We start from the raw sequence: 27419 nt of genomic DNA, 5'->3' as shown, positions 1-27419 counted from the left end.
CTGTAGCGCTTCTCACCTCCCATTGTTGGGGTGTGCAGGAGGCTCCAGGACTGTACCGAGGGCACTGGGGAATTGACAAAGTCTTCCTCCGAGTTAGGTTAGCCAGACAGACCGCCTGCTCCTGGCAGCACTGCCACGCAGGAGCTTACAGGGGCAGCACAATATTCATTTAAAAAAAATTTTTTTTATTCATTTGAGAGGTAGAGTTACAGACAGAGAGAGGGAGAGACAGACAGAGACAGGTCTTCCATCCGCTGGTTCACTCCCCAAATGGCTTCAATGACCAGAGCGGGGCCAATTGGAAGGCAGGAGCCAGGAGCTCCTTCCCAGTCTCCAGTGAGGGTGCAGGGGCCCACAGCAGAGAGCTGGATTGGAAGTGGAGCAGCAGGACACAAATTAGCGCCCATATGGGATGCTGGCCTCACAGGCGGGAGGCTTAGCCCACTGTGCCACAGCGCAGGCCCCAACACAATTTTCTGAAGTCTGTGTCTTGAATGTTTGTGCCTCCTCCAAGGAGCTGAGAGAGTGGGGACTGTTAGGATGTGGGGGTGGGGCCCTCATTCCGAACAAGGGACCCAGAGCTGATGTCATCCCCCACCTCCAGAAGAGGGGCCAACACCTGGACACTCAGCACATCACAGTTCTCTGCCCTCCGTGGGCCCAGGTGACCCGGAGGTGTGATCTCTCGTAGTTCCTGACCCAGGGAGGCCCAAAGATCAGCAGTGGTACCCGGGTTTCTAGAAGAATCCTCCAAGTCCCTCAATGCTGGGGGTGGAAGGCTCCCTGGGCGCCTGTGGTTTCTGGGGGACACAGGCGCTGAGACACGTTGCAGGGCAGGGCGTTGCTGGGCCTGACACCCGCTGAGCCCGCCCAGCCCTTTGTCTCCCAGCCACAGGCCCTTGCTCTTCAACAGGCTGCTTGCTGATTGGCAAGGGCAGGGCTCTCTGGGGAGTCGGTCCCAGCACCTCACAGCCTACTGGGGTGGCTGTGGCATCCCCTGCTCCCGCAAGAGCAGCGTCGCTTCAGACCTGGAGTGCAGGCATCGCCCGAGCTCCGAGCACTACTGCCCTCCAGACTCTGGCCCCAGGGTGAAGTTCCTGTCCGTCTCTGAGATGGATGACCTTGACCTTGGGGCCTCTTCTTTTTCTTCTCGCCCCAGGCCCTGCAGGCGCTTCTTCCAGCGGGCCAGGCGGCGTTGGGCAGAGGAGCGGATCTCCCCACTCCGCAGGGCGTAAATGACGGGGTTCACCATGGAGTTGACGAGGCACAGCATCGAGCAGAAAGCGAAGGCCTTCTTGACCTGCTCGCTCAGCGTGGCCACCAGGCTGTGGACCATGAGGGCCAGGACTGGGAACCAGCACAGGAGCAGCACAGCCAGCACCAGGCCCAGGGTCTTGGCCAACCTCACGTCCAGCCGCATCCAGGCTACTCCCGGCACCTGCTGGTCCTGGTGCCCAGCCAAGCTGGCTACGTGCTGACGGGCTTTCCAGAGGACATGCACGTAGGTGCAGATGATGCCACAGAAGAGGAAGGCGATGAACAGGAGCCAGCTCAGCAGATAGTCGTTGGGGATCAGGGGGAAGAGCTCGGAGCAGGGACTGGGGCAGCAAGTCCACCCCATGAGGGGCAGGTAGGACACCAGTGCCGAGAGGACCCACATGACGCCCAGGGTCACCAGCGCCCTCCCACGGGTCAGTAGGGCTTTGTACCTAGGTGGGTAGCGCAGACAGAGGTAGCGGTCAATGGCGGTCAGCAGCAGGCTACCCACGGAGGCAGTGAAGGTCAAGGTCACGCTGCCGATCTTCAGCAGGAAGACAGCCCTGGAATCCACACCCTGGAAGACGTGGAAATTTACAAAGTTGCAGGCAAAGACCACACTGGCCAGGAAGTCAGCCACAGCCAAGCTGCCGATGAACAGGTACGAGGGCTTCCGGCGGAGCCAGTGGGAAGACAGGATCAGGTAGAGTACGGCCAGGTTCTCCAGGGCGCTCAGCAGGCCCAGGAGCGTGCACAGCACCGCAACAGCTATCTTCTGGGGGTCGCTCAGGATCATGTACTGCTCCATGGGGTTGAAGTCCAAGCCTTCGGTGGAGCCATTGGCCGCCTCCGTCACCCCGCATGGCTCCATGGGGTGGGCCCGTTGGCTTTGCTGTAGCGCTCTGAGAAGAGAAGAGAAGAGAAGAGACCCAGTCAGTGCGACAATGGCCAGTGGTTGATAGCAGTCAAAACTGCGACCTGTGCAGTGGATGGAGAACGTGCCGAGAAAGCAATGCGTGCCCCGTCTCCCTGGCGCAGCAGCGTGGGGAGCCAGCTCTGTCCCGGGTGCCTCAGGGGAGGGACGTGGGCATGCGACAAGCAAAACTGCCCTGTAAGCTTTTCGGCTTCTATTTTCCAGAAGACAAATTCTAAGACTTCCCTTTGAAAGCAAGGAGTCAGAAGTCAAGGGGAAATCAAAACCAAGAAGTGGAATCTGGAGTGATCAGACACAAGTGGTTTTGTGTTGTTGCTGTTTTTTTTTTTTTTTTTTTAAATTAATTAATTAATTCATTTGAAAGGCAGAGTTACAGAAGGAGAGGGAGAGAGAGAAGGAGAGAGATCTTCCATCTGCTGGCTCACTCCCCAAATGGCCACAACAGCCAGGTTGGGCCAGGCCGAAGCCAGGAGCCAGGAGCTTCATCCGGGTCTCCCCTGTGGGTGCAGGGCCCAAGCACTTGGGCCATCCTCTGCTGCTTTCCCAGGTGCATCAGCAGGGAGCTGGGTTGGAAGTGGAGTAGCCGGGACTCAGACTGGTGCCCATGTGGGATGCTGGCCCTGCAGACTTCACCCACTACGCCACAGTGCCGCCCCGCCCCCCTTTATTTTAACATTGCTGTTTCTGTTTTGCCAGCTTTGAGGAATTCATTCATTTTTATTTTTTAGATTTAAAAAATTTATTTGAAAGTCAGTATGACAGAAAGAAAGGGACAGATAAAGAGATCTTCCATCTGCTGCTTCGTTCCCCAAATGATCACAATGGCACGGGCTGGGCAAGGCCAAAGCCTGGAGCCAGAACTCCATCCACGTCTCCCACGTGGGTAACAGCAGTCCAAGTACCATCTTCTGCTTTCCCAGGCACAGAGCAGGAAGCTGTGTTGGAACCAGCCCTCAGACAGGGATGTGGGCGGCACAAGCTGTGAGTTAACCCTTTGTGTGCCACAACGCTGGCCCAAAGGTACTGAAGCTTTAATAAGTACCGGATGAGAGGTGAAACGTTGGCTTCACACTGGTTCAAGTCCCAGCTGCTCCTCTTCTGATCCAGCTCTCTGCTATGGCTTGGGAAAGCAGTGGAGGATGGCCCAAGTGCTTGGGCCCCTGCACCCATGTGGGAGACCTGGAAGAAGCTCCTGATTCCTGGCAATCTGGGGAGTGAACCAGTGGATGGAAGACCTTTCTCTCTGTTTCTCTCTCTGTAACTCTGTCTCTCAAATAAATAATAAAAAAAATCTTTTTTTTTCTTTGAAAAACAAAAACGCAAGCCTTGGCTGTGGCTGAGGTCCTCAGAGTGGGCACAGGGCCTTTGTGTGTTCCGGCCCCTTTGTCCCTCCGACCTCCCCTCCGTGTGCTTCAGCCTCTCTGCCTCTCTGTGCATCAGTCACACGTGAAACTCCGCGCCCCGTGACTGGAGACCACGTATGTGGATCTTGATCAGACTGCCTATGTGCCAGTGACAAGCACTTTTCAGAAACATGTTGAATGATCTGTCATACGCAAGGCGTGCTCTGACCACATGCAATTTACTTAGAAATCAAGAACTGAACAAATATGACTGACAAACTTCAGAGGTTCTGAATAATCTTGAGCCAAAAATCATAAAGGAAATTAGAAAATGCTTAGAACTGTATGATCATGACATCACAGCACATTCAAATGTGTGGGCTGCGCTGAGCGGTGTGGCACGGGGACACATTCCATTCATAGTACACGTTACAAGAGAAAAAGAAGAGATTGACGAGCTCAGCATCCAGCTCATGAAATTCAAGAAAGAGCAACAGTGTCAATGCAGAGAAGGCAGAAGACAGGAATAGTAAGGAGGGAAATTAAATATTTTTTCTTGTTCAGACTTATTTGTTTGAATGGCAGAGCAGCAGAGAGTGATGAGAGGGAGAGGAGAGAGACAGAGACAGACAGAGGTCTTCCATCCACTGTTTCCCTCCTCAAATGCCTGCAACAGCCAGGGCTGGGCCAGGCTGAAGCCAGGAGCCAGGAGCTACATCTGGGTCTCCCACGTGGGTGCCGGGGCTCAGGCGCTGGGGGCCGCCATCTGCTGCCTTCCCGGGCACCCGAGGAGGTTGGTTTCAAGGCAGAGCAGCAGGGACTCCGACCTGCCCTTGGATATCGGAGGTGGCAGCTTAACCCAGTGCACCACCACGCCAGCTCCTGGGGCATCTTTCTGATTTGTGGTCTCTTTCCTTTTGTTCTTGTTAAAATAAGATACTTTTTAAAAGTTTATTTCACAGGCAGAGAGAGACACACAGAAAGAGGTCCCATCCACTGGCCCACTCCCCAAATGCCTGCAATGGCTGTGCCAGGCCAAAGCCAGGAGCTTGAATTAGCCAGTGGAGCTGGGACTTGAACCTAGCACCCCAGTTTGGAATGTACTGATAGGTCCAACAACGCCCCTCCTTTTTTATATGACCAGGCTTGAGGTTGTCTATTTATTATCTTTTCTTTCTTTCTTTTTTAATGTTTATTTATTTATTGCAAGGCAGAGTTACAGAGAGGCAGAGGCAGAGAGAGATAGAGGGAGGGATCTTCCATCTGTTGGATCTCCCCAAATGGCCACAATGGCTGTCCAAAGCCCATCCAAAGCCAGGAGCCAGGAGCTTCTTCCAGGTCTCCCACATGGGTACAGGGGCCCAAGAACTTGGGCCATCTTCTGCCTTCCTAGGCCATAGCAGAGAGCTGGATCAGAGGCAGAGCAGCCGGGACTTGAACCAGTGCCCATACGGGTTGCTGGCGCTGCAGGTGGCGGCTTTACCCACTATGCCACAGTGTTGGCCCCATGTATTATCTTTTCAGGGAACTGGCTTTGGTCTTGTTAGGTCTTTCTATTTTTACACAAGTTTTTGAAGTACCCTGGTACTGGGTTAAGTAGCGACTTCTCTCCCCTGTTTCTTTCTTTTCTCCCCTGTTTGTTGGATTGACTGATTTGATGTGGCTTTGGGACAGTCTCGTTTCATGGGTGGCTCACACAGAACAGGGCAGCTCACAGCAGCACCACGAGCTGCCTGTGCACACACGGCCCAGCGCCACTGCAGGCAGCCTCGGCTGGCCCAGTGCCACTGCAGGCAGCCTCGGCCGGCCCAGCGCCACTGCCCAGCGCCACTGCAGGCAGCCTCGGCCAGCCCAGCGCCACTGCAGGCAGCCTCGGCCGGCCCAGCGCCACTCCCCAGTACCACTGCAGGCAGCCCGGCTGGCCCAGCGCCACTGCCCAGCGCCACTGCAGGCAGCCTTGGCCGGCCCAGCTGCGTGCTGCACTTCTTCCTTGCCCCAGATTCCTCCCCAGCTCTCCTGCCTTCTCCAATCCCAAGCTCCCACAATCTCATGTGAAGCTCCCAGAATTCCTTTGTATCCATGGCAACTGCTTCTGCACATGTTTTGCCCACGAACTAGACCAATAACCAGGGGGTGGGTGTTTGGCACCAGCATCCACAGTGGGTTCGATTGCTGGTTCCGGCTCTTGACTCCAGTTTCCTGCTAATGCCACCCACGCGGGAGACCTGGACTGAGTTTCTGACTCCCACTGAGCTTCGGCCTCTGCTCAGCTCTGGTCACTGTGGGTATCTGGGGAGCAAACCAACGGATGGGAGTGCTCTCTCGCTCTCTCTCTCTCTCTCTTAATTAACAACAACAGAGGCTGGTGTTGTGGCCAACAGGTTGAGCCTCCGCCTGTGACATTGGCATTTCATATGAGCACAGGTTCGAGTCCCAGTCACTTCATTTCCAATCCAGCTCCCTGCTAATGTGCCTGGGAAGGCAGTGGAAGATGGCCCAAGCGCTGGGGTCCACTACCCATGTGGGAGACCCAGACGGAGTTCCACGTTCCTGGCTTCTACTTGGTACAGCCTCAGTCTTTATGACCATTTGGGGAGTGAACAAGCAGATAGAAGCTCTCTCTCAATCCCCATCTCCCTCTCTCTCTCTCTCTACCTTCCAAATAAAATAAATAAATCTTTAAATTTTTTTTTAAAAAAACCAACACTCTAGCCAACATTTGCATGGAGTTTAAATTCTACAGATATTTTCTCCAGCCACAGTCTAATTGCATCCACACAGTTCTATGCCATAAGAATTCGGGTTAGATGTCAGGATTCGGTGCAGTTGGGACACTGCTCGGGATGCTGCGTGCCACACAGGAGCACCTGTGTTTGAGTCCTGGATCTGGTCCTCTCCATTCCAGCTTCTTGCTAATGTGCACTCCTGGGGACAGCAGGTGATGGCTCAAGCAGCTGGGTCCCTGCCACCCACATGGGAGACCTGGGATTGCATTCCCAGCTCCTGGAGTCAGCCTGGCCCAGGCTCAGTGGGGCATTTGAGGAGTGGGCCAGCAAATGGGAGTTCTCTCAGTCTGTCTCTACCTGTGTCTCTCTTTCAAGTAAAATAAGATAAAAAAAAGAGAGAAAGGAAGAAAGAAGAGAAGAAAATTCATTCTTTTTCCTTAAGATTTGTTTGTTTATTTGGAAGTCAGAGCTATAGCGAGATAAGAAGGGAGAGAGAGAGAGAAATCTTCCATCTGCTGGTTCACTCCCCAAACAGCCGTAATGGCTGGGGCTGGATCAAGAGCCAGGAGCTTCTTCTGGGTCTCCCATGTGGATGCAGGGGCCAAAGCACTTGGGCTATCCTCTGCTGCTTTCCCAGGCACATTAGTAGGGAGCTGGATCGGAAGTGGAGCAGCTGGGACTAGAACAGGAAAATTCATTCTTAAAAAAATAAAAAGAGAGGCCAGCGCTTTGGTGTAGCGGTTAAAGCTGCTACATGCACTGCTGGCATCCCATATGGGTACAGGTTTGAGTCCCGGCTGCTCCTCCTCCTATCCAGCTCTGTGCTATGGCCTGGGAAAGCAGTAGAACATGGCCCAAGTGCTTGAATCCCTTCACCCTCATGGGAGACCTGGAAGAAGCTCCTGGCTCCTGGCTCCTGGCTCCTGGCTTCAGATTGGCCCAGCTCCAGCCATGGTGGCTATTTGGGGAGTGAACCAGTGGATAAAAGACTTTTTCTCTCTCTCTGCCTCTGCCTCTCTATAACTCTGTCTTTTAAATAAATAAATATCTTTTAAAAAGAGTATATCACATTAATTTAAAAATAATTTTTAAAATGATGGATGTTGTTACTTCACAGATAACAGAGGCCCAGAGAGGTAAACCACCTGGCTGAGCCCCAGAGCTTGTCAAGATCAGAGAGTGGTGAGCCTTTTGAAATTCCAGTCTTCAGTGTCTTAGCCCAATGCCTGTGGTGGGTGGGTTCTCAAAACCTGCCTGATAATGAAGCCACCTGGCTGGAAAGGGGCTGCCTCCACCAGTGCAGACCCTGAGTGTGAGTGTGCTGCAGGTGGAGCCGATTCCCTGGGTGCAGGTCCCAGCCAGATTGGCCTCGTTCACGATACCTAATGCGCCGACTGCCTCATTGCTCGTCCGAATGCGTGTGAGAGTGCGGATGTCAGTGAATGAACGCTACACACGGGAGTGTTCGTTGCGAAGGGGATGTCACCCACTCCACGCTGGGCGGAGGGCATCTGAGAGCACAGACCATTTCTAGTCCACGGGGTCCTTATCTCCATAACAAGCAGAAATCTGAGTTCCTGTCTCCTCTGGGCTCCTTCCAGGCGGCCCAGGTTCCTCCGCGGAAGCAGCCGGCTCAAGGAGCAGATGGAAACCTCCCACCTGCTCTACCTCCATCAGTTTTCCACGGAGGGAGCAGAGCAGAGCGGGAGGGAATTTGCCTGAGGTCGCCCAGGGGGTTCGCGACAGAGCTAGGACTGGGTTCCCGGCCCCTGAGTCACAAGACAAAGCCTGGTGCTGCCAGCACAGAGAAGCTGCGAGGAGCGTTTCCCTGAGACAGGTGTCCTTCGCTGAGTCTGGTTAAGGTCCCAGCTGTGCTGACAGGGAGACAGAGACAGACAGACTGACAGAGAGAGCTCCCAGCCACTGGTTCACTCCCCAGACGCCTGCAGCAGCAGGTCCTGGGCTGAGGCCAGGAGTCAGGAGCCAGAACTCATTCCAAGTCTCCCACGTGGGAGGAACCCAATGGCTTGAGCCATCGCCTCTGCCTCCCAGGGTCTGCATTAGCAGGAAGCTGGAGTCAGGAGACAGGAACTGAACCCGGGTACTCCAATGTGGGAGGCAGGCATCTTCATCATGAAACTGAAACCCGCCCGGAAGGGCCGGAGTGAGCTGCTCCGGGGGTGATCCCGTGAGACGGCCTGCCTAGCCCATGCTGTTAGCCTGACTGCTGGCAGGCAGCGGGAGCCCCTCCCCCCCGATGCTGACAGCACTCCGGCCTTGAGGGATGAGCCCGCACTGCTCTCTGCACCCTTGCTGCTCACGCCCCCCACGGGGACTCCAGCTCCCCCCAGCCTGGGAATGGCTTACCTCTCGCTGGGTCCAGGTAGGGACGTGGAGGGTAGCGGCTGGCAACTGTGCCTCACCCAGGCCTGTGTGGCCCCTGACACGTGGTTACTATCTGAAGTGGGCGGGGACGGGAAATGCTGGCATTTGGATGGAGCGTCTAGGAAGACAACATCCGACAACAACAGGATGTGCAGAGCAACCGGAACCCAGCTTCCTGTCTTCCCTTCGGGCCGCAGCCTTGCAGGGGTCAGAACGTGTGGTCTCCAGGCGGGGCGGGCGCTGCGGCCGAAGGTCCCGCACAGGCGCTCAGTGTCTGCCACATGGACTGCTGGTTCCAGTTCTCCCTCTGCCTCCGCGCAAGCCCCTTTGAAATTCTGGGCCCCTTTCTTCTCTGTGAGATGACAGTAACAAGACGTGTCCCGTTCTCCCTGGGGAGGCCAGGCGTTTGGCAAGCAGAGAAGATGCCCCTGTCCCATATCAGAGTGCCTGGGTTCAAATCCCAGCTCCACTCCTGCTCCAGCTTTCTGTTAATGCATGACCCGGGAGGCAGCAGGTGAGGGTGCAAGCATTTGGGCCCGTTGGGGCCAGCACTGTGGCTCAGTGGGTTAAAGCCTCAGCCTGCAGTGCCGGCATTCCATATGGGCTCCAGTTCAAGTCCCGGCTACTCCTCTTCCGATGCAGCCCTCTGCTGTGGCCCGGGAAGGCACAGTATAGGAAGATGGCCCAAGTCCTAGGGCCTCTGCACTTGCATGGGAGACCAGGACAAGGCTCCTGGCTCCTGGCTTTGGATCGGCTCAGCTCTGGCCATTGGGGTCATTTGGGGAATGAACCAGCGGAATGGAAGACCTCTCTCTCTCTCTCTCTGGCTCTACCTCTTTTTGTAACTCTGTCTTTTTTTTTTTTTTTTGACAGGCAGAGTGGACAGTGAGAGAGAGAGAGACAGAGAGAAAGGTCTTCCTTTGCCGTTGGTTCACCCTCCAATGGCCGCCGTGGCTGGCGCGCTGCGGCCAGTGCACCGCACTGATCCGATGGCAGGAGCCAGGTACTTATCCTGGTCTCCCATGGGGGGCAGGGCCCAAGCACTTGGGCCATCCTCCACTGCACTCCCTGGCCACAGCAGAGAGCTGGCCTGGAAGAGGGGCAACCGGGACAGAATCCGGCGCCCCAACCGGGACTAGAACCCAGTGTGCCGGCGCCACAAGGCAGAGGATTAGCCTAGTGAGCCGCGGTGCGGGCCGTAACTCTGACTTTCAAATAAATAAATAATTCCTTAAAAAAAAAAAAAGTATTTGGGTCCGTGCCACCCATGTGGGAGACCTGAACAGATCCAGGCTCCTGGCTTTGGTCTGGTCCAGTCTGGGCTTTGGTGGACAATTGGGGCAGGGAGCAGAAGATGGGAGATCTCTCTGTGCCTGTCTCTGTCTCTCTGCCTTTTGATAAATAATTAATTAATTAAAAAATAAGGCAGCCAAATGGGCTCCATGACAGTTTTGAACCTGGGGCTACGGGTCCGCCCTTGCAAAGTGTACTGAAGATTTCACGCCTATGCACTGTTTAGTAGGAAGGAGTCACAGATTTTAAGTGGTCAGTGATGGTCAGATGTTAAGAACCACTGAAGGTGGGGCCAGTGTTGTGGAGCAGTGGATTAGGCTGCTGCTCGCCATGCCGGCACCCCATATGGGCGCTGCCTCACTTCTGGTCAGCTCCCTGCTAATGCGCTTGGGAAAGCAGTGCAGGACGGTCCAAGTGCTTGGGCCCCTGTTATCTGTGTGGGAGACCCGGATGGACTTCCAGGCTCCTGGCTTCAGCCTGGCCTATTCCTGACTACTGTGACCCTTTTGGGGGAGTGAGTCAGCAGGTGGAGGATCTCTCTCTCTCTCTCTGTCTTCCCCTCTCTCTCTGTAACTCTGTCTTTCAAATATAAATAAATCCCTAAGAAAAAAAGAACCATGGATGCATGCAAAAGCATTTTGTGATCTGATGCTGTACAAATGCAAGATTCGAAGAGAACCAACAGACCAGGTGCTCTGCTCGCCTGACAAGAGTGCCGCAGCCAGCAAGCACCTGTCCGCAGTAAGGTGTCCAGGCTGGGGGCAGCCTCGGGGCTGCCACCTGGAGCCCTGACTTGCTGAGTTCTGGGAAGGGAACCTCAAGGCCTGGGAAACTGCTCAGGAATAGGTGTGCCTGGGTTTTTCCTGACCGAAGTGAAAGTGTGAAGTGAGAGTACACAGTTGGCAGCCGGCCTCACCTCTGCCGCGGCGGGGCGGGCGTGTGGCACAGTGGCTGAGTCTCTCTGCTGGGGATGCCCACATCCCATATCAGAGTGCCTGGGTTCGAGTCCTGGCTCCAGTCCCGATTCTTCCAGCTTCCTGCTAACGCGCACCCTGGGAGGCGCCTGCTAATGCACCCCAGATGATGGATCAAGTCCTTGGGCCCCTCCCACCCACGTGGAAAAGCTGGATGGAGTTCCTGGCTCAAGGCTTCGGCCTGGCCTAGCTCTGGTTCTTGTGAGCATTTGGGGAGCAAGCCAGCATAGGGAAGATCTCTCTGTCTCTCTGCCTTTCAGATAAAATGAAAATAAATAAAAAATCTGAAGTTTTTCTTGAGCCGAGGCAGGCAAAGGATCACCACTCAGTCTCAGCTGAAACTTCATCACAGCAAGGCCACACCTGCCTGACCTGCAGGGGTGACTCATCAGAAACACACGGGTGGCTCCCTCAGTGCTGTGCACCACCACTGGGGTGTGTGTGTGCGGGAATGGCACCACTGCAATAAGGTTTTTGGGGCTTTGCGGCTATAGACGGTGTTCCTTCACCCGAATCTTGCCAATTTTTACATCTATTTCTGTAGCAAAAGCCACCTCTTCCAGGAAGCCTACTCTGGTCTCCCTTCCAGTTGGGTGAAACCAGTTGTATTGTAGCGCACAGACCACTGTGTCCACCTGGTGTTATCTGTGTCCGTTTTGTGTCTTGTGTCCGGAACCCCTAAGCTCGAGAGAAGAATCTGGACCCGGAAGTAAAGTCATCTTCATATTCTACTTTGCCTGTCCCAGTGTTTGGGCCATAGCTGGTTCTTGGTGGAGTCTGGAGGAGGGCTGGAGCAAAGCTAGCAGCCCTCAGGGAGGTGGAGCCCCGTCCAGCCAGGGGAGGCAGTCATGGCCCCGGACACACCTCCGCTCCATCCCAAGCCTGTGACACACACGGCTCCCCGCTGCTCGTTCCCCTGGAGCCTCACTGCATGGCTCATCCTGGTGCTCCCGGGCCACACTTGCAGAATGAGGTGGCAGCCACGGCAGTGGCTCTAAAGCGGAACATGAACTGGAAGGTGGGCAGCTAGCTGTCCAGGCCCCTTGACCTTGTGGGCTGGAACACCAGGTGGGCGGTCACTCCCCGAGTGGATGTACCAGGGGAGGGGGCGCCCAAGGACCCGAGTCCCAGGAGTTGTATGGATAGAGGTGAAATACACCAAGTCTCCCAGGGCGGGGAGGACCAGGACTGCAAGGGGCTTGCTTCCTTGTCCGTTCCGTTACTAAGTTCCTCCTGGGCTTTCCCGTGCCTGATCTTGGCGCTTCGATGCTGTTAAATCAATTGCCTGGAGGAATGAATGAACAGATGCTTGTTGGGGGGACAGCAGGCTTCTTGAGACGGAGGGGTGCTGCCTTCTCCCCAGGCTGCGGCAAGCCCAGCACTGCACGCACACGGGGTGCAGCCCGGAGCCGCTCACGTTGGCTCCTGACTCAGTCACTGCTGTGAGTGATTTTATTTCCACTGCTCTCATTCATAGCATAGCCACCCCTGGTCCTTCCAGGAAAGAAGTCACGGAACTGGAGCAGGTGACCGTCGGTAAGCTCTCCTCTAACATTCCTTTCTCAAATGTCCGTGGGCTACACATGTGGGCCCCCTGGGGGACTCCACCCCGAGTCTGCCGTCCACTGTCTGTCATCGCCCCAGCCCTGGTCTCTGTGTCTTTGCCACCTGCTGTGGACTCACTCCTTTTCCTGGGACCTTCCTGTGCCTCCCTCTGGCTCCGCTCCAGTCTCCCTCCCAGCAGAGCTGAGCCAGGTGAGGGTGAAGCGCCACGGTCTGGGGATGAACCGACACTGGGTTCAACCCCCAGCTCTGCTGTGCCCAGGCTGTGTGACCTGGAGGCAGGTTAGCCAACTCGCTCAGCGTCAGTGCCTCCATCTGTGGGCGGGGAACTCGCACCTGCACTCTCCACGGGCACGTTGCAGAACTATTCAAGACTAATTTAGCAGTGGCTTAGCTGCCTAACGGAACTAGAGCGAGGGCGTGATTGGGGGAGGGGGGCAGAAAAGGGTCCCGAGGGAGGAGTCAGGGGCTCCGGGCCTGACCCTGGCAGCAGCACCTGTTGGCTCTTGGGAGAAGCCGCTTGCTCTCTCTTGTCCAAAACTGTCACCCAGAAAGAAGACTGGGGGACGATGTGGACAGCTAACTGGCATTGTACTAGTGCTTTCTGTATGTTCTATCATTGAAAACTCAAAAGGATCCTACAAAACAGGTACTACTACTACTACTATTATTATTTTCCATATTTTATAGATGGGGAAATAGAGGCCCGGAGACACTAATCAGGCATGGTGGGGCCTTAGGGACCCTTATTCTCCATTATTCTGCAGATGTAGGACCCCAGCCTCTGGCTTGGCAACCCCTCCCTCCACCTCCAAGCAAACACTGGGCAAAGCAAGCAGTCTGCAGTCTGCCCCGGGGACGGTTTTGTGAGTCTTTTCTCACATCTTCTTCCTCTTTCAACCACCTTACACTTCAGTCACTTCCCTTCCAGAGGACCCAACAATACCCACGTTTGTATCACAGCCTGGGACGCTCACGGCTGCTGGGCAGGCAGATTCTGAGGGACCCAGACCACAGTGAGTGGCAGGCGAAGCTAGGATGTGAGTGCTAGTGATGACAAGGTCGCACTGGGAAGGCGCAGGCTCAAATGCACGGCCTTTCCCCAGACATGGGGGCCTTGGCCATGGACACTCCTTGTCTTTGCTCCCAGGGCCTGTCCCATCTCCCCTCTTTCTGATTGCTCGCCAACGCCCTGCGGTCACTGGCTGGGCCTAGACTTTGGTTCTGTCCCCAGCTCCTGGGTGGAGTCCAGAATACCTCTCTCCCTCGGATTTCCCAGCTGGGCTCTGGGGTCCAGCAGAGACACATTGGGTCCAGTCTTGGCTCAGCCAGGTGTTAGGAGCGCGGTGCCCTTGGCACTCACTGACTTGGCTACTGCTTTTCCTCAGTTTCCCAACTGTAAAACGAGTCTCCCTGGCGGTGCCAGGCACACAGGGCCCCTGGTAATGGGTGCGATCGTAGATCATACACAGTGTGTGTGCACATGATGGGTTCCTCTGCGCTTTCCCTAGCTCTTTGCTGCTGATGAAAGGGAAAGACAGTGTCATCTCTGTGCGCCGCCCTTGGGCCAGTAGAGGGAGGGTCAGGGAAGGAGGGAGGTGACAGGCAGGAGGGAAGAGCAGCCAAGACAGCAGAAGGGGACGGTGCCGTTTCCACTCAGGATGTTTGGGGTTGAACGAACAGGAGCCCAGTCTGTGCTGGGATCCTGGCTGATGATTAACCAGACTGTAGCAAAGTCAGCACCCGGGGCTGGCATTGTGGTGCAGTGGGTTAAGCCGCCCCTTGCAACGCCAGAATCCCATATAGGCACCTTTTTGAGTCCCGGCCGCTCCACTTCTGATCCAACTTCCTGCTAATGCACCTGGGAAGGCAGTGGAGGATGGCCCAAGTACTCGGGCCCCTGCCACCTACAGGGGAGACTCAGATGGAGTTCCAGGCTCCTGGCTTCAGTCTGGTTCAACCCCAGCCATTGTGGCCCTTTGGGGGAGTGAACTAGCAGATAGAGGATTCTCTCTCTCTCTCTCTCTCTCTCTCTCTCTGTCTGCCTTTTAAATAAAGAACTAAATCTTAAAAACAGAATAAAAGAAGTCCACACCTGCCAGCCTGCCATCATGACCCAAACCAAAGAGGCCATGGATGCTGGTTCTAGTCCTGTGTGGAGTTGGTGCCTTTCTCAGCGTGTCCCTCGGCTTCAGGAAGGGTTTTTCAATGAGATCTCAAAAGATTCTCTCAACTTGGAAGTTGTGCAATTAACCACATGGGGCCGGGGGTGGAGGTGGTGTCAGATTGCCAGAGCGCTGGCATGAGAAAGCCTGCTCAGGACAGCTGGAGCAGCCCTTCTCACACGTTTGCCACCTTGGAAGGCACTGGGACCCAAAGCAGCATTTGTTGGTATGGGTGCATCTGCTAATATTTATTATATTAGAACATTGGGAGCTTACCAATATACGTCTATATAGATATATAAAGATGTATTTATTCTCTTTGGAAGAGGGAGAGGGAGAGGGAGAGGGATCTTTCATCCACTGGTTCACTCCCCAAATGGCAGTAACAGCAGGGGCTGGGCCAGACCACAGCCAGGAGCCAGGAGCTTCCTCTGGGTCTCCCACATGGGTGCAGGGACCCAAGGACTTGTGTCATCCTCCACTGCTTTCCCAGGCCATAGCAGAGAGCTGGATCAGAAGTGTTGCAGCCAGGACCCTCGAACCAGTGCCCGTATTGGATGCTGGCACTGCAGATGGTGGCTTAACCCCATTACACACAGCACCAGCCCCACAAATACGTATTTAATAAGCCTTTTATGTGTTTTATAAACTTTTATGTCTTTATTTATTTGAAAGGCAGAGAGAGAGAGAGAGAGAGAGAGACAGAAATCTTCTAGCTGCTGATTAACTCCCTGAAAGTCCCCACCAACCAGGACTGCGCCAGGCTGAAGCAGGCGTCCAGAACCCCATGTGGGTCTCCCACATGGGTGGCAGGGACCCAAGCACTTAGGCCATCACCTGCTGCCTCCCTGGGTGTGGGTTAGCAGGAAGCCAGATCACAGTGGAGCTGCAGCTCAAACCCAGGCTCTCTTGTGTGGGACGTGGGCATCTCAACCCCTGTGCCAAATGCCCTACCCCCAGGATCCTGTATGCTAATGGAAATAGCATTTTTAATGAACATAACTTTTCTGTTTAGCAAACTTCTTAGCGTCTGGCTTACGAGCAGGCAGCTGGAGCTGCCATCCCCTCGGCATACAGCCTGGGGCACTGGGTCGCTGTGGTGGGGGCACCCCGGGAGAACGGAGCCGCATGCTGCCGGCTCACGCCTTTGTGGCGGGTGCTACAGGAGCATTTAACTAGCACCGCTTCCTTATTGGCAGGGGGGGAAGGAGGGTAGGGAGAGGGGAGGGTTGCAGGTTCATTTATTTTGTAGGTAAAATGTTTTCTTTTGAACGGATAAATACTAAGGAGCACAGAGTGAGGCTATGAAGGCTCCCGAAGAGCAGATGGCAGGTGCTCCCAGCGCACGGCCAGGCGCAGCCTCCTCTGGCGGCTGGGAGAGGTGCTCGGTTTGGATGCGGTCTGAAGGCCTCCCCCAGGGTTCATGTATGGTCGTCTGATCCCCACGGTGAGGAGGTCCCAGGGAGGAAGCCTAAGCCCTCACAGTGCTCGGAGACGGGCCTTTGGGAGGCGACTGGGACTGAATAAGGCCATCCTCTTGGGCAGAGACTGGCTTTGTAAGAGGGAAAGACTGGAAGAGAAAACGTGCCCGCTCCGCCCCTGGCCGTGCGCCTTCCCGTGCGGCCTCGGGGTCTGCGCCGGGAGACCATCCCCGGATGTGGGCCCTCGCCCTTGAACTTCCAGAACTGAGAGCAGAGTAAATCTCCTTTCTTTATGAAGTTGCTCAGCCTCGAAGCTTTTGTTATAGCCATGCAGATTGGTAACACATTGCCCTTCGAAGGAGGTTGTCTTATTTCCACTATTTTTTTTAAATTAAAGAAATAGATATATATATTCTACTTATTTGAGAGGCAGGGAGACCCAGACAGATGGACAGGGACTGACAGATAGAGAGACAGAGTTCCCATCTGCTGGTTCACTCCCCAAATGCCTGCAACAGCCAGTGTTGAGCCTGGAACTCCATCCAGGTCCCCCACGTGGGTGGCAGGGACCCAAGACCTTGAGCCATCGCTTGCTTCCTCCCAGGGTACACATTAGCAGGAAGCATTGGAAGCAGAGCCAGGACGTGAACCCAAGCACTCTGACATGGGATGCAGCCGTCCCAAGAGGTTGCTTAACCACAGTGCCACACATCCACCCACATGTTCACGGTCTTTCTAGACAGGGAGCTGAGGCTCAGGCAGAATGGGTGTGTAAGTTGCTGAGTCCAACTCCAACCCGGGCCTCACTGATAGACCTGGAGGCCCCCTGTGGTGGGAGGCAGGCAGCCTGGCTGGAGGGGCCTGGGGTCTCCCTGTACAGCCACGCAGGAATCTCCTCCCGGCCTCTCCTTCCCAGCCTTTCCTCCTTGCACCACCGCAACCCAGCACCAGCAGCTGCAAGGGAGTTCGAATTCTGCCCCAAGAGAGGAGGGGCTCCTTGGTGGTTCTGCTCACTGCTGTTATCGAGAGAGTCAGAGAGAGAGGTCTCCTAACTGCCAGTTCATTCTCCAAGGGCTTGCAACAGTGGGGCCGATCTGCTGCTGATGCTGGGAGCCAAACACTCACTCCAAGTCTCCCACGTGGGTGGCAGGGAGCCAACGACTTGAACCATCACCATCACGGCTGCCTCCTGGGATCTGCGTTCACGGGGAGCTGGACACAGGAGCCAGAGCGGGAACTGAAGTCCTGTACTTTGGGGGAGGACATTGGTGTCTTCACCAGCAGGCTAAACACCCACTCCCATTGCTGTGTTGTAGGCGCAGCCGCGTGGCCCGTGCTGGCCGCTCAGTGCCTGCGGCTGGGTGACTGGCTGAAGTTCTCTACGTCACATGTGAAACTCCTCAAGGAGGGCTTGTCTTCTTCAAGACTTTCCCCGGGCACCAAAATAAATGGATCGCTTAATTCCATTCTCCTCCAACTCGGAAGTCCCCTCATGTTAAAAAGAGTGTCAGGGCCGGCGTTGTGGCACAGCGGGTTAAGCCGCCACCTGCGACACCGCCATCCTGTATCTGAGCGCCAGCTGAAGTCCCAGCTGTTCCACTGCTGATCTAGCTCCCCGCTAACGCACCTGGCCAAGCACTTGGGCCCCTGCCACTCAAGCAGGAGACCCAGGTGGAGTACCCAGCTCTTGGCTTCAGCCTGGCTCAGCCCTGGCTGTTGTGGCCATCTGGAATGTGAACCAGCAGATGGAAGCGCTCTTGCTCACGCGCTCTCTCTCTCTCTCTCTTTCTGTGCTTTAAATAAATAAACAAAATTTTTAAAAAACAACTGCTGGGCTCTCCATTTCCTGCTTTCCAGACCCCAGGGCCCAGGGGCCCAGAGGAAACGTCGGGAGACGCGCCCCGCAGTGTTGTCCCTCTGCACACGGCCGGCTGACCTGGGGCCCGCCTCCCAGCTCCTCTGCCTTTTATAACCTCCCCTCCATCTTGGGAACTGGAGGCCTCGCTCCCTCCTTCAGAGAAAGCCTGCTACGGGATTTGGAACTCAGGGATCCTGAGGTGGAAATAAGTGGCTGATGACCACATGTGGGTGCCCTTCACCCTGGGCACCACTGAGGTCTTTTTTTTTTTTTTTTTTTTTTTTTGACAGGCAGAGTGGACAGTGAGAGAGAGAGACAGAGAGAAAGGTCTTCCTTTGCCGTTGGTTCACCCTCCAATGGCCGCCGCGGCCGGCGCGCTGCGACCAGCGCACCACACTGATCCGATGGCAGGAGCCAGGTGCTTCTCCTGGTCTCCCATGGGGTGCAGGGCCCAAGCACTTGGGCCATCCTCCACTGCACTCCCGGGCCACAGCAGAGAGCTGGCCTGGAAGAGGGGCAACCGGGAAAGAATCCGGCACCCTGACTGGCACTAGAACCCGGTGTGCCGGCGCCACAAGGCAGAGGATTAGCCTAGTGAGCCACGGCGCCGGCCACCACTGAGGTCTTGATCAGTGTGTGTATGTGTGTGTGTGTGTGTGTTGGCAGGGGGTAGCGTGGGATTGGGGGAACCCTGTCACAGTCACACCTGGATGTGGCTGCTCGCCTGCTGCTGTCTGTAGCAATGGAAGCTTTCACCACAGCGAGGCTGCTATGGCTTGGATGTTGGTTTGGGTGCCCCCCCCCCCCAAGTCTGCGAGAAGCCACAACAAAGGCAGTATAACCAGGTGCTGTTGGGCTCAGCCATACACCTCCCGTATCTAGGAGCTGATTCCAGCTCCTGCTGCTCCGTTTCCGATCCAGCTCCCTGCTATGCTGCCTGGGAAACAGTGGAAAGTGGCCCAAGTGCTTAGACCCCTGCCACCTGCGTGGGAGGCCCGAATAGAGTTCCAGGCTCCTGGCTTCTGCCTGGCCCATCCTTGGCTGCTGTGGTCATTTGGGAAGAGAACCAGTGTGTCACCCTTCCTTCCTTCTTCCTTCCTTCCTTCCTTCCTTCCTTCCTTCCTTCCTTCCTTCCTTCCTTCCTTCCTTCCTTCTTTCCTTCCTTCCTTCCTTCCTTCCTTCTTTCCTTCTTCTTCTTCTTTTTTTTTTTTTAAAGACTTTTATTTATTTGAAAGCCAGAGTTACACAGAGAGAAGGAGAGGCAGAAATAGAGAAAGTTCTTCCATCCGCTGGTTCACTCTCCAGATGGCCACAACAGCTGGAGCCGTGCCCACCCAAAGCAAGGATCCAGGAGCCTCCCCTGGGTCTCCCACATGGGTGCAGGGGCCCAAGCACTTGGGCCATCTTCCACTGCTTTCCCAGGCCATAGCAGATAGCTGGATTGGAAGTGGAGCAGCCGGGACTCGAACCAGCACCCATATGGGATGCCAGCACTGCAAACGGCAGCTTTACCTGCTATGCCACAGGGCCGGCCCCACTCTGCCTTTCAAATAAACACAATAAACCTTTTCAAAAAGAAGGCAGTGTAATCAAGGGGACAGAGAAGTTTGGATGATGACACGGACTTTTCACAGTAGCTTCTCTCTATGGCAGGAGCAGGACCGGGCTAACCACAGGATGGATGTTCTGAATCACCTGTGGTTTCCCTCTGGGCTGTTCAACCTCTTCCTGGCTTGGCCAGATAACAAAGGGCACGTCGCCCTGGTTTGTTTGTTGGGTTGTAGTGGTGGGAGTGGGTGTTGTGATTCAGGCTGGTTCCCCAAACAGAAGTGGGGGGAGTGCAGATGTGAGGTGGGGAGCACTTGGAACACCCTGGCAATTGTGACAATAATAGCAAATGTGGGGGCCAGTGCTGTGGCATAGTAAGCTAAGCCTCTGCCTGCAGCGCCAGCATCCCATATGGGTGCTGGTTCGAGTCCTGGCTACTCCACTTCTGATTCAGCTCCTTGCTGAATGGCCTGGGAATACAGCAGAGGATGGCCCAAGTGCTTGGGGCCCTGCACCCACGTGGGAGACCCAGAAGAAGCTCCTGGCTCCTGATTGGCCCAGCTCTGGCTGCTGTGGCTGCTTGGGGAGTGAACCAGCGGATGGAAGACCTTTCTCTCATCTCTCCCTCTCTCTGTCTGTAACTCTGCCTCTCAAATAAGGAAATAAAAAAAAAAAAGCGCAAATGTTGACTGAGCACCTACTGTATACTGTGTGCCAGGCCCCATTCTGCACACGGGGCTCCATGACTTATGTGTTCTTCATGGTGAGCCCATGTGGGGACCGGCGTGGCTCCCACTTCCGGTGCACTTGAGGAAACCAGAGCTGCAGAGGCTGCTGAGATCTGTCAGTGGTGACAAAGGGGCTGCAGGGGACACAGGGCACCTGGAAGAGGCCACTGCGGGGGTGGGTGAGGAGAGGCTGGGGCTGGGCCAGACGTGTTCCACCTGCCCCTTTATAGCTGATCCAGTCGCCGTGCACGGTGAGTGTGTTTGGTGTTTGGTCTCTGGGGCCATTGAGAAGACAGTGAGTTACCATCTTGGGCCCGGGACTTGGGATCCGGTCTCCCTGCACTATTAACTCACAGGGTCACCCGGGTTTCCCTCTCACATCCCTGGTCCTGTCCCGTGGTTAACAGATACAACCAAGTGAGACTGAGAAGGGACTGTATAGAAAAAGGTCTAAGAAGCAGCCCGAGGAGCCAGCGCTGTGGCGTAGCAGGTAAAGCTGCCGTTTGCAGTGCTGGCATCCCATATAGGCGCTGGTTTGAGTCCCAGCTGCTCCATTTCTTATCCAGCTCCCTGGTATGGCCTGGAAAAGCAGTGGAAGATGGCCCAAGTGCTTGGACCCCTGCACCTGCGTGGGAGACCTGGAAGAGGCTCCTGGCTCCTGGCTTCGGACCAGCGCAGTTCTGGCCATTGCGGCCATCTGGGGAGTGAACCAGCGGATGAAAGACCTCTCTATCTCTCTGCCTCTGTCTCTCTGTAACTCTTTCTTTCAAATAAATAAATAAATCTTAAAATTAAAAAAGCAGCAGCCCGAGTTGCAGGTGTGAGTTCTGGTTCTGCCCTTTACGGAAGCTGTGGTCTTTTGGGCAAATTACCTTCTTGCCTTGCCCTCAGCATCCTTGTCTGTGAACTGGGAAGCAGGAAAGAACCCCCACTGAGGGTGCACTGGAACTTGGGGCCCCCAGAGAATGCATGGTCCAGGGCCTGGCTGCCTAGGGAGTGTTAGTCCAACACTACGTCGCTGTTACCTTTGTTGCCTATGTGTGAATTTTCTCTTGTCCAGTTACTTCATGGTCAGATCCAAGACTTAAAGAACAAAACACGATGGAGTGTGGGAGCTGGACTTGACCTTGCTCTCTCTCTTTTAACCCTGGAGCTTATCTCACAGTCATACAGAATTTCCAGCCCCCATGCCCCCGCGGAGTAACTCTAGCCATTTGGTAGCTTTCTATGCCTCGTGAAAAGGGAAGTGATTTTAAGTCAGATGTGCTATTTTGTTGGGGGTTTTTCCCTGCTATGTAGCATAGTTTAGAATTGTGCTTATTTATAAATTGGAAATCAGTAGCAAGTCCCAGGCATCTTGATGGTGTTGGGCGGCCCTGGACTTGACTTTTGTAATAGAACAAAGTGTACGGAGACCGGAACGCCGCCACCACGGGCAACCTGGTGCAAAGGCGCCTGGGTTCTTTGTTCCCTGTAAGTGACGTCTGTGAGGCAGGTTGCCTATTGTCCAGCAGACAATTCAGCGCCCTCCACCTCCGATGCTTGGTTAGAGAAGTTAAATAGTTTTGTTTATACCTTGCTTCTTTGCAATAGGTTCAGTGAGTTCCCAACTGTTTGCTGCGTTTCAATGCTAATGTATCTGTATACATGGGGCAGTAATGATTCAACCATTGTTGTTCAATAAAAATGAAGAGCAGGAGATGTTCGGGGCTCTTGAGCTACCATGCGAGGAGCCCCCCACCCTGCCTTTCTTCACTCCACTTTGTGTTGCTTGTAATTCTCTCCACGCCTGCTACTCAGCCCTTTGGGTGCCTCAGTCGTCCGGTGGTCCGCAACATGTAATAATTTTCTCTGACATTCATTTTAAACCTTTAAATTGTATGCATGACATAAGAAAAAAATTTTTTGTCCTCTCTGCCTTTTATAAGAGGCATGCGATCTTGATCTACTTTTAAATGGTTGCTCCCCAAGTTTCCTAGTGCTGGGTTCCCGGGCACCGAGTGTGCAGTTACGTGGGCTGAAACCCTACCAGGGTCCCTCCATCGGGACCGGCAGCCTTGAGCGCTTGCCCTCGGTGCTTCGAGCGTCCCTGGAGACCTTCAACCAGAGTTTTCTGTTTGCTCCGTGTGCAGAGGAAACAGCGCCCAGGTCTTCAGCTACAAGCTGCAGGACCACGTCGCATTTATGCCCAATGTGGGGAAAGACAAATGCATATGGTTTCCTCCTTTTTAGAAACATAGAAGAGAGAGAGAGAAGGAGGGAGGGAGGGAGATGGAGAGAGAATGCTCCCATCCTCTGGTTCACTCCCCAAATGCCCACGGCATCCAGGGAAGCCAGGCCAAAGTCGGGAGCCGGGAACTCACTCCAGGTCTCCCACGTGGGGGCTGGGACCGCTAGGCCCACTACCCACCCTTTATTTTCTCCTATTTAACAACCCTTGGAGTTTTGGGGGGTATTGGCATTCCCCCTGATGGGCTGTGTAAGAGCTTTGATCAGCTAAACACCCTTTATTAATCTTAAGGCAAATTGGTGATTATCATCTTCCTGCTCTTTATTTCCTTGATGTCAGAGCTCCTTAAGTTTCCTGTCTGCAGTCACTGTTCATTTGGCTGTAAATGCGACAGTGTAGGATTAATTATGGCGCCAGTGAGCCCAGGACCCACCAGCCTGCCCGTGGGTTCTAGCAGTGGTCTGATCAGCTCTGTCGCTACTCAACTTTGCATTTGTCCTGCGACACTCTTACAACGAGAAAAGTATCCCTTAAATATTCAAACCATTGTTTACCAACTTTTGGAAACATGGAAGCAAGCGCCAGGACCTCTGAATGATAGGAATCTTCTGGAATCCTCTCCCCTTGGCAGGAAAAGCTGGCAGAAGGTGGGCAGGACTCCTGTCCCTGCCGCTTTCCCGAGTGTCTGAGCCCCGGAGGCTGCATCTGTCAAATGGGCCTTGTTAAGACTGGCCCCAAGGCGGGGAGGATCGAGTGGGTTGGGAAGCACCTGCCTGCTTCTCCCAGTGTTCCAGCAGGTTCTCAGCAGGTGCCCAGACACCTCTCCTGCTTTCCCAGGCCCCAGATTCAGGGGGAGACAGAGGACAGCCGCACTGAGATTCAGCACAGTGCTGTGAACACAGCTGTGGCTCTCAATGAGGAACTCCGAGGCGGCCCCAACCCCTAGGGAGACAGGGGAGGGGGAGTTTTGGCAGGGTGGGGTTGGGGGGTGGGGGTGGGGGTGGGGTTGCCTGCTACTTGCTGTGTGAATACAATGTCTGAGGCCTCCCCTCTAGGCCGTGGGAGCAGGTGGGGGAAGGGAGGAGAAACCACAACACTTAAAGTTTGCCCAACCGCGGTCACTTCTGGCCCGGGTCACACCAACAGGCTGCCTGTGTGTGGGACCCCTGCAGCCTGCTGACTCACGCCACCGTGGGGCTGCACCCGCTCTGGCCTGCCCGGTGATCCGGAGCTGTCTGTGTACTTGGGGTCTTGGTGACATGGGTGGGGGCGGGGCACACCCCATGCTCCGGGAGCCCATTCTCACCCTGGAGATGGAGGGGAGAGGCCACCGTTCTACTCTTCTGGGGACCGCTCTTGGTGGCACCCCTCCCTGGGTCTGGTTAGCCCTGCTGGGGAGCCAGGGGGTTCCCACTCTGCCCTCTGGCTCTCTGGCCTTGGCAAAACAATTCCCCCCTCCCCCTTAGTTTCCTCTTTGCAAATGCGGATTAAGTAAGAGGATACCACAGACAGCCCCAGGCACAGGCAGGGGAGGCCCAGTAGAGATGCTGATGGAAACAGATCCCCTGGGCCAGCCGTTGAAGCCACAAGGCCTGGTGGGTGGGAGACACCACGTGACTATGGGGGTGGCCTGCTGTTTGGGGAGGGGAGGGGCCAGCCACAGTCACAAGATGGGATCCCCTTTGTCCCGGGCAAGGGTTCTCAGCTGTCCGTGCTGTGGCATCAGAAACACTGCAGGTGACACAGCAGAGATAACAACGGTGGCTGTTCCTCACACCCACCTCGCACTTTGCACACCAGCTCCCCTGTGTGATTCTTACCACGATAAAGCCTGGTTGTGGGCCCAGACTGACCTGGGCTGGAGCTGTACCAGCAGCTGCACCACCTGCCAAGCTTCTCAGCTCACAAGTGTGGGTTGTGAGAAAGCTCGTGGGAGAACTGACCCAGGTAAGGTCACAGAGCCCTAACGTGTGGCAAATGCCCCATCAATGCTGACTTAAGATGTGTTAACTTGGGGCCAGCATTGTGATGTCCGTAGCAGGTAAGGCCACCACCTGCAACATCAGCATCCCATAGGGATGCCGGTTTGTGTCCCGGCTAATGGCCTGGGAAAGCAGCGGAAGATGACCCAAGTGCCTGGGCTCCTGCACCTGCGTGGGAGACCCAGAAGAAGCTCACGGCTCCCGACTCCAGCCATTTTGGCCATCTGAGGGAGTGAACTAGCAGAGGGAAGGTCTCTGTCTCTCTGTCTGTCCCTCTCTCTCTGTAACTGACTTTCAAAATAAATACATTTTTTTAAAAGGAAATGTTAAGAAGGAAACAAATCCAGCGCCCGCTAGAGGCAGGCTGGGAATGTGATGACTGCTTCATTTTTAGAGTTGAAGATGTGGAAGCTCAGACAGCGATAAGCCAGGGCCAAGGTCGCCTGACTCAAGGGTGAGGGGACCTCCTGCATGACGGCATCTGACCCGGTGGGGGACAGCGCGAGCCCGGGGCCCCGCAGAGCCAACTCCGCTCGCACTGGCCGCACCATTCCTCGGCCATGTGATGCTGAGGAAGTCACTGTGGCTGTAGGGCCTTCCTCTGCTTTATCTGAGAGATAGGGCTGCCTGCCTCCTTGCTGGGGTGCCCCCAGCTTCAGGGACTTCCTGCAGGGAGGGGTGGAAAGCAGAAGCTCTTCAAAGATGAGCCTTCTTCCTGTCCTTTGAGCTCAGTGAGCTGCCAGATGGGGAGGGGGAGAAGCGTGTGCGCTGCCATCCGAAGACAAGAGAACGCAAGGTGGCCCCATGCTGGGGCGCGCCCAGGTTGCGGGTCCCTTGTCGGGCGGGGAGCTGGGCTGTGCTCCCTGGGAGATGCGGGACCTCTATGTAAAGTCTCTGAGCGGCTCACTCCGGGGGTCGTGGCTTCAAGTCTTGGTAAAAAAATCCAGACTCCAGCTCTGCCAGGGAAGTGGCTGGACTCCAGAAGATGGAGCCCATCAGGACCAAGAGCACCCCCTGTAGGAGGAGCCAGGGCCCCCTCACACTTGCACTCAGTGTGTGACCCCCAGGGCCAATGTGCGATGCTGGGAGGGGCTGAGGCTCGCGTCCCACCAGCTCTGTAGGGTGGAGGCGCAAAATCCCACTGAGTGTGCTCTCATCAGAACAAGCTGAAGAACAGTAGAGAGCCACCTAAGGACCTTCGCTAAAAAGAGATGGTGGTGGAGGGGGGAGGGAGGCGGTGCTCTGCTCAGGGGAACTGGGCTGCCCTTTGGCTGCCTTACCTGTGCCAGCCCAGCCCCCACTGGTGAGAGGCAGAGGACAGCTTCACCGGTAAACAATGTGTTAAACTGCCACCTGCAGTGCCAGAGTTCAAGTCCTGGCTGCTCCGCCTCAGATCCAGCTCCCTGCCAATGTGCCTGGCAAAGCAGCGGAAGATGGCCCAAGTACTTGAGCCCCTGAACCCATTTGGGAGACCCGGATAGAATTCCAAACCCCTGGCTTCAGCCTGGCCCAGTCTGGCCATTAGGGTCATTTGGGGGAGTGAACCAGCAGAGGGAAAAGCTCTCTCTCCTCTCTCTCTCTCTCTCTCTAACTCTGTCTTCAAATAAATGAATAAATAACTCAATCTTTAACACAAACAAAAAAACGGATGTTGGGGCCAAGGGCAGCTTGGGTGCCCTGTCTGGGGGGCCACAGGTAGGTACAGATCTGGGGCCAGGTTCTTGGGGCTCCGCCTCCCTGGGTTGCTCAGCAGGCCCCTCCTCTGCCTAGTCCAGTCCTCCTGCCCTCCAGGGGTCTGGAAGACCAGCCCACATCCCGCCTTTGTCCTCATCTCCAGTCCTCAGCCAGGTTAGGGCGTGAAGACCAAAGTCTCCGCTGCTGGCGTTCCCCTAGCCCCTCGCAGCAACCCGGCCCCAGGCCGACATGACCCCCGCGACACTCACAACCAGCTGTGAGCAAGTGACCTTCTAGGCCCAGGCTGCTGGGAAGAGGAAGGTGAACAGCGAGGGAAGTGGCGTGATTTACCCGGCACCATGCAGCCGCTGGTGACAGAGCCGGGATGCCAACCCCAGACGCTCACCCGGGGCCCCCAGAAACACATTGGACCACCAAGTGGGGTCTCCAAGGCAGCGGGCACCTGGCTTGGACACACCTCCAACACCACCCCGCTGCTGCTCTGTGCCTCAGTTTCCCCGCCGCGCTCTCCAGGTGGTCTCTAAGGCCCCTGCCAGCCCTGGCCTGCCCCTCCTGGCCCACCTCTGTTGAAGCATGCATCCTGCAGAACAGCACAGCCTGGTGGCCGGCAGGTGGGCCGGGAAGCCAGGTGGGCCAGCTCTCCTGCTCGCTCTGAGCCACCAAGCCACCAGCCCCCAGCCATCCTGGAGCTGACTATAGACAGTGAACTAAATTCAACCACGATGGGCCCTCGGAGCATTGCCCAGCGCCCAGGCAGGCTGCTTGCGAGTCTGACTGCCTCTGGGACGAGACCAAAGCTCTGGCCCTGCTCCTGGTTCCGCCAGCCCCAAACACTCCCGCCACCCATCCCCACAAACCTCAGGCCTCCAGACTTGACATTCAGCCTCACCCCCCTGCCCCAGACAGGGTCCCCCAGCTCCTCAAGCCCCTGCCGACAAGAGCTAAGGTGAGAACTCAGGTTTTCTGGAATGAGGAAGAACACTTGAAACAATAAGAAAAGCGACTCACGGTTGTGAGGGCGCCGGGAGCCTGGCGGGCGCTGCCTGCCTGTCTTGCGCCCACTCCCCACGCGTGGCCCCGGTCCGGCTCTGAGCCGCTGTTCCGCCGCTGCCTGCAGGCCAGCCTTCTCTCTCTCGCTGTTGCGCTTTCTCACAGATGAGCGGGTGCCAGCAGGTCTGGCCTTCCGCCCCGGGGTTACCACTTCCCCTCTGCGTACTCCGTGCCACAGGGTTCTTTCCCTTGCCCCCTGAGTGGCTCTGGCCAGGGTGGGGCGTGGGTCTAGGTCCTGAGTCAAGGGACGTGGGTTTTAATCCAGCC

The 27419-nt window shown here is 55.6% G+C and overlaps 1 protein-coding gene across 2 annotated transcripts; it reads right to left on the bottom strand.

Moving 5' to 3' along the window:
- Positions 1–164: 164 nt before the first annotated feature.
- On the bottom strand, positions 165–27263 carry CNR2 (cannabinoid receptor 2). Of its 2 annotated transcripts, none has more exons than XM_051856699.2 (2): positions 27111–27263; positions 165–2159 (listed from the first exon to the last, which is right to left on the bottom strand). In XM_051856699.2, exon 2 carries the CDS (start codon positions 2126–2128, stop codon positions 1061–1063), a length of 1068 nt encoding a protein of 355 aa, XP_051712659.2. In that variant the 5' UTR covers positions 2129–2159; positions 27111–27263; the 3' UTR covers positions 165–1060. The 2 variants fall into 2 exon arrangements, with proteins under 2 accessions (XP_051712659.2, XP_002716068.3); XM_002716022.5 differs by lacking the exon at positions 27111–27263 and adding an exon at positions 8628–9194.
- Positions 27264–27419: the final 156 nt, after the last annotated feature.

Source organism: Oryctolagus cuniculus, chromosome 7, assembly GCF_964237555.1.
Source record: "Oryctolagus cuniculus chromosome 7, mOryCun1.1, whole genome shotgun sequence".
NCBI classification, from domain to species: Eukaryota; Metazoa; Chordata; class Mammalia; order Lagomorpha; family Leporidae; genus Oryctolagus; species Oryctolagus cuniculus.
This window is presented reverse-complemented; position numbering and strand designations above follow the sequence as displayed.

Bases quoted from the DNA above. Each gene is read 5' to 3' on its own strand.
- CNR2 (XM_002716022.5), bottom strand. From the start codon at position 9,082: ATGGGACAGGGGCATCTTCTCTGCTTGCCAAACGCCTGGCCTCCCCAG. The intron at 2,160-8,627 runs GTAAGCCATTCC...TTCTCTTCTCAG, and splicing joins CTACCTGGACCCAGCGAGAG to AGCGCTACAGCAAAGCCAAC.